General features: G+C 42.6%; 1 protein-coding gene across 1 annotated transcript in view; it reads left to right on the plus strand.

Annotated features, from left to right (window-relative positions):
• rasal3 (RAS protein activator like 3) overlaps nt 1-2656 on the plus strand; it is a 40362-nt gene extending 37706 nt beyond the window's left edge. The window contains exon 16 of the mRNA XM_084319179.1: nt 57-2656. Coding sequence (XP_084175305.1) covers nt 57-164 — 108 coding nt within the window. The 3' untranslated portion in view covers nt 165-2656. The remainder of the gene's footprint in view (nt 1-56) is intronic.
• Nucleotides 2657-6863: the final 4207 nt, after the last annotated feature.

Raw genomic sequence — 6863 nt, forward strand, 5'->3', positions numbered from 1 at the left:
GAAAACGGGGTGCGGTTTAAGATAGGTCGACTAATGTTTTGCTTTCATGTTCTCAGGAGGAGCAGTTTGCTGGACTGTTGAAAGACATCCACCAGCTCAGTGAGACACACAGTGGCCAAAACAACATACTGCTCCCTGACAGGCCTCACATCAACAGCAACTGAACCCAAGATCTGATTCTTTAGCGTGGGAACATTATTGTTGTGCGATATTTTAGCTTAGATTAAGATAAATATACATTACCCCGTATCTGTTGTGTAATCCAGTTATTGGTTTTTTTACTTTGGGATTATTCAAATATGTTGTTTAAGTGTTTGATTTAGATGAAAAATAGTCCAAGCTTTTTAGCGCTGTCATAACCCATAGCCATCAATGCAAAATACTCCAGTAAAACAATATGTAATATGTAAACAAACATATTTACGATACAGTATGTAAACAAATGTTTTACAGTGTCAAAACTCATGTCTAGCCGTTACATACTGTCAGTCTTTGTATCAAAGGCCTAGACAATCAATTTCATGGCAAAAGAAATGTCACCATGTAAAAAAGCCAGTAGTGGGACAACATAATTGGCCCGATTTAGAATGGATTTGATTGACTGTGAACATGTTATAAACATGATATTTAAGCATTACATCACGCGCAGTAGTGGGTTGTGACAATTAGACCATGCCTAGGGGTCGTTAGCGAGACTGCGCGTGGTGTAATGGCTTTTATACAACGGCATGCAAATTTCTCGATTCTGATTGGCTGAAACAGTCAACTTACACATGGGTATTTTTCATAACCCAACGCTCTTGGTCCCAGGACCCGCCCACAACCGCATCACTATCAATGCGCGTTCGTGGTTTTAGGAATTAAAGCAAGATGGCGGACAAGAAAGGAAACAAGACAGGAAACATTACGAAAGGATAATGGTGATAGGGTCATCATAAAGACTAAATGAAAAATTATTCTGTCACGGCGAATGTCTTAGTGGCTTAAACAATGTTGGATGATGTAATTGATGGGTCATGAGTCATTGTGGAACAAAATAAAAATCGCACGAATTGATTGATTAATTGCAAAAATAAATGTATTCTTTTTTTTTTACCTACTTTCTATAGAAGCAGCTGGGAGGTGCGCTGTTTTAAGTGAGCGTGGACTATTGAATTGATTGATTGATTGATTGCTAATTTTATTACTGTATGCCTTGTTTCCAACTGGTTAAGTTTAGGCTGTGAGGATTGGTTCATTCCCCGCCACAGGCTCCGCTCCTTTGAGGTGCTGTGTTGATTGGTGCATTCCCCGCCACACGCTTTTGGAGCAAGTATCAATTCCAGCGCGCACCTGTCATAGTTTTTGATTAGCGCCCCAGAGGCTTTTTATACTGGGACTTCCCTTCAATCGATGTCGGGTCGTTTTGAATACTTCGGTTTCTGCCTGTTGTTCCCCGTTGCTGTGCCTCGTCTACTTTCCCTCCAGGACATCTGTGGATTGCCGCTGGTGAAGACCTTGTCCCCCGTTTTGAGCTGCGCCTCGTTTACCCGCTTTACTCTTGCGCTTTGGTGAGTTTGAACCAAACCCTTTTTTGTGGACGATTCTGTTTTGTGTGTTTTGAAGAACACTGAAGAGTTCTATTTTTGCTTACACTTGACTCAGCTAAGTTGTGTGTTAAAGGAGACACTGAAGATTATCATTTGCTTGCACTGGACTCGGCTGGGGTGTGTGTTAGAAGAGACACAGAAGTTTATCGTTTTTGTTTTGCACTGACCCTCAGCTAAATTGTGTGTTGTGGTGAACACTGAAGATATCGTTTTGTTTGTTCTGACTCAGCTAAGGGAGGAGGAGACCGCACTGCCTCTGTGTGATGTGGACTGTTATTTACCTCTCTCTCTCTCTCTCTTTTCCACCTCGAGTTGAAGCTGGGAGTATCTGCAGAGCCGCTTCAGCGTCAATACCGTTTCCCCACCTCGAACACCAAGAGGATCTGCAGAGCCGCAGATAACTCTGCTGAAGGCAGTCTCCCTTTGTTTCAAGATTGTTACTTGCTCCTTTTTGACTTTCGAAGTTGGTTAAGGTTAGAGTTTGTCTTTAGAGCAGGGCGATAGACCACCAGCCCTGATTCCAAACTCTAACCTTAACCAACTTCGAAAGAGGGCCTAAACTTAACCAGTTGGAAACAGCTAATTTTATTACTGTCCGCCTGGTTTCCAACTGGTTAAGTTTAGGCCCTCTTTGGAAGTTGGTTAAGGTTAGAGTTTGTCTTTAGAGCAGGGTGATAGACCACCAGCCCTGATTCCAAACTCTAACCTTAACCAAATTCGAAAGAGGGCCTAAACTTAACCAGTTGGAAACAGCAAATTTTATTACTGTCCGCCTTGTTTCCAACTGGTTAAGTTTAGGCCCTCTTTCGAAGTTGGTTAAGGTTAGAGTTTGTCTTTAGAGCAGGGTGATAGACCACCAGCCCTGATTCCAAACTCTAACCTTAACCAAATTTGAAAGAGGGCCTAAACTTAACCAGTTGGAAACAGCTAATTTTATTACTGTCCGCCTTGTTTCCAACTGGTTAAGTTTAGGCCCTCTTTCGAAGTTGGTTAAGGTTAGAGTTTGTCTTTAGAGCAGGGCGATAGACCACCAGCCCTGATTCCAAACTCTAACCATAACCAACTTCGAAAGAGGGCCTAAACTTAACCAGTTGGAAACAAGGCGGATAGTAATAAAATTAGCAATCAATCAATTCAATAACCCACGCTCACTTAAAACAGCGCACCTCCCAGCTGCTTCTATAGAAAGTAGGTTTTTTTAAAAAAAAACTCTTATATGGCAGAGAAAACTCTGGCAAATAATTAAATTTTTTTCCCTATGGGGCAAAGAGAACTTTTTTTTAATTTGTTTTACCTACTTTCTATAGAAGCATCTAAGAATGAAGTTCTATAGAAAGTAGGTTAAAAACAAAAGAAAAGTTGGATGTGTTAGTTTTCTGGATGTATAGTTGAAAGACAGTTGGATGTCTTAGTTTGTTGGATGTCTAGGTGAAAGACAGTTGGATGTCTTAGTTTGTTGGATGCCTAGTTGAAAGACAGTTGGATGTCTTAGTTTGTTGGATGTCTTAGTTGAGAGACAGTTGGATGTGTTAGTTTGTTGGATGTCCTACTGAGAACAGTTGGATGCACTTCCGAGCTGCTTCCACATGGAGGCAACCTTTTTTTTTTTGGGAACTACTTTTTCTGGCGGATGGTTTTTTCAATAAATCTTTAATTTATGTGTGTTTATTGTATATCAATAAGGTTTGATGAATGTGCCAGTTGTATAATAAAATATAAACTCTTGGAATTGCCTATTTTGCTTTTAAAATTTGAATGCATTGCAGTGCACATTTGTACACTTTTTTTTCAGTGAATAAAAAATCAGTGGTCCAATGTGTATTTTTCAGTATGTTCAAGGTTCTATGTATTACATTATTGCAGACATCTGGGTGCCTAGGGCTGCCTACTCATTAGGTGTTTATGATTCCCCTACAAGAGGGACCCATGACCAGTGGTGCACTAGGAGAAATGGCTCATTACCAGCTGCATGCTGGCTATCACCTCTTTGGCAAGTTCAAAAGTGCAACCCAAGAGTTACCCCCTTCAATTCATATTTTATTCTTATATACAAAGCACTAAATGGAACAGGACCAAGCTACATAGCAAATTCTCTAGTAGTCAACTATGTGCCACAGTGGTTCTCAACTGGTCTAGCCTCGGGACCCAACATTTTCCTTAGTCATTAAGTCGCGACCCAAATTTTTTAACCACTATGATTTATTCCAAATTCTTTTCTTTTCAGTAATATGCAATCTTTCATGCACTAAAACATGAAATAAACACAATAAAGTGCAACAAAAGTGCAACTAGGGCTAAAAACCCAATGAAATAAAATAATAATAAATAATATGCTTCTTAGCTGATTTCTTAGCTTAACATAACAGACCTAAGTTTGGGGGAACTAATGGGATAACCGGGGTTACAACAAAAGTGCAACATAGGGCTAAAAAACCAATGAAATAAAATAATAATAATAATAATAAATAATTATGCTTCTTAGCAGACTTCTTAGCTTAACATAATATACCTAAGTTTGGGGGAACTAATGGGATAACTGGGGTTGCAACAAAAGTGCAACTAGGGCCAGTGGCGGACTGGCCATCGGGACGTTCGGGACGAATCCCGATGGGCCGGAACCAAAGTGGGCTGGTCCAAAAAAAAAAAAAAAAATTTTACTCTTTTTTTTTTTTTTTTTTTTACTTTTTTTTTTTTTATTTTTTTTTTTATTTAACTTTTTTTTTTGTGCCAGTGTGTGGGCCAGTGTGTGGGCCACTAATGTGGGCCGGTGTGTGGGCCAGTGTGTGGGCCAGTGTGTGGGCCAGTGTGTGAGTCGGTGTGTGGGCCACTAATGTGGGCCAGTGTGTGGGCCGGTGTGTGGGCCAGTGTGTGGGCCAGTATGTGGGCCAGTGTGTGTGCTGGTGTGTGGGCCAGTGTGTGAGTCGGTGTGTGGGCCGGTGTGTGGGCCAGTATGTGGGCCAGTGTGTGGGCCGGTGTGTGGGCCGGTGTGTGGGCCAGTATGTGGGCCAGTCTGTGGGCCGGTGTGTGGGCCACTAATGTGGGCCAGTGTGTGTGCCGGTGTGTGGGCCAGTGTGTGGGCCAGTATGTGGGCCGGTGTGTGGGCCAGTATGTGGGCCGGTGTGTGGGCCAGTATGTGGGCCAGTGTGTGGGCCAGTATGTGGGCCAGTGTGTGGGCCAGTATGTGGGCCGGTGTGTGGGCCAGTATGTGGGCCAGTCTGTGGGCCGGTGTGTGGGCCAGTATGTGGGCCGGTGTGTGGGCCAGTATGTGGGCCAGTCTGTGGGCCAGTGTGTGGGCCGGTGTGTGAGTCGGTGTGTGGGCCACTAATGTGGGCCAGTGTGTGTGCCGGTGTGTGGGCCAGTGTGTGGGCCAGTATGTGGGCCGGTGTGTGAGCCGGTGTGTGGGCCAGTGTGTGGGCCGGTGTGTGGGCCAGTGTGTGGGCCGGTGTGTGGGCCAGTGTGTGGGCCAGTGTGTGGGCCGGTGTAGTGTGTGGGCCGGTGTAGTGTGTGGGCCAGTGTGTGGGCCGTATGTGGGCCGGTGTGTGGGCCATTATGTGGGCCGGTGTGTGGGCCAGTGTGTGGGCCGGCAATAAAACAATAAACAAGTTGCATAAACTAAATCAGATTAAAAATGATCACAGTTCTGGTTTGCCTTAAGATGCAGTTTAAGATGGGTCTTGAACATGGAGTATGTAGGGCACTCTCTAATCACAACTGGTAGGCTATTCCAGTAGTTACCACTTTTAACAGAGAACACAGTTTTTGCAATGGTAGTATACCGAAAAGGCACCTTACAGTCCCCTCTACTGATGGCCCTGGTGGTAATGCCAGTGTCTGCTTTCTGTTGGATGAACTCATTCAATGGGGGAGGGGCAAGTCCATGCAGAACCTTGTACATGAAGCAAATATATTTGAAAACTTGGAAATTCTCGAAACTTAGCATGTTATGTTTTTCTAAAACATTACAGTGATGAAATGAAATTGGTTTCCTATCAAATACTTTTATGGCTTTTTTGTAGAGTAATTCTATTGGTGTAAGAGTAGTGACATATGAAAGAGACCAGTTGATAAAACAGTACTCGATGTGTGATAAAATCATTGAATGCAGAAACATCCTTGCAGCATTAACTGGCAGGCAGGGCCTGATCTGCCTGAAGTTTTCGATGTTAAACTTGACTGTGTTTGTCACTTTCTTCACATTACTTTTTGAAGGTCAATGTAGAGTCCAATGTGACCCCAAGATACTTGAATTAATGTACAATGTCCAGCTCCGCCTCTCCCAGAAACACATTAGAGTGAGTGACCTCTACTGGTGACTTTGTGAACATCATACACACTGTTTTATTGGTGTTAAGTGAAAGACATGCTTTTGTTAGCCAGTCTTGAATGAGACATGAGACATCAGTGAATGAGATTCACGTTTCCTCCCAACCGCGAGTAGGCCTAGAAGCGCAGAAATGGAGAATGCAAAAAAAGAAAGGGTGGAGCTGAAAAAGCTAGAATTGCTAGTAAAAGACGCAGAACAATGTTCTAAAATTACAGACATGTTTAGTAGAGGAAGGGCTGGCGTTAGAGTAGCTGCTGCTGCTAATGATGATGAAGTTCAAGTGGAAGGAACCAACAGTAACATGACAGGTGCGTGCAGTAGCCTAGTGCATATTCTACTGTTGGTGTGTGCCGGTTCATGAGGGCTAGCTAGCCTATACTAGTTCTTGCACTGATTTCAGTCATTCTATTACAAGACAATGTGCTTTCCGTATTCCTGATTCCTTACAGCACGTGGACGTAAATAGTCGTGACTCGTGAAGTTTTTTCTCTGACTAAAAGTTTAGTTAGCAATGTTAGGACTAGTGCCCACCACAGCATCAGAAGCTAAAGTGCGAACCTAGAGAGCCAATCAGAACCTAGGACGGGCTGCAAATTAATTGGCTACTAATATTATAATAGTAAATACTCAAATAAAATACTATTATGTTCCCTTTCAAATTTTCATGTTGATATAATATTGGTAATCTAATTGATTGAATTGATTAGTTGCCATTTTACATGCTTAAATAAGATGTACCTTAGAATTCCCAACAGTTAGCCATGTTCTCGATTAGTCTCATCTACATGTTTGTAGATAACCACAGCTAACTAGCTTAAGCTAACAACTAGGTCAACTACTAGTTGTTAAACAAATGTGATTGCATATAACAGCTAACTGCTACAGCTAAGTTGGTAGTTAGCCTATTCCATTAATGTTGAATGTATTTATGAAGGTTGTTGATGGTGGTT

This window comes from Notolepis coatsorum, assembly GCF_963971535.1.
Source record: "Notolepis coatsorum genome assembly, chromosome: 7".
Classification (NCBI taxonomy): Eukaryota; Metazoa; Chordata; class Actinopteri; order Aulopiformes; family Paralepididae; genus Notolepis; species Notolepis coatsorum.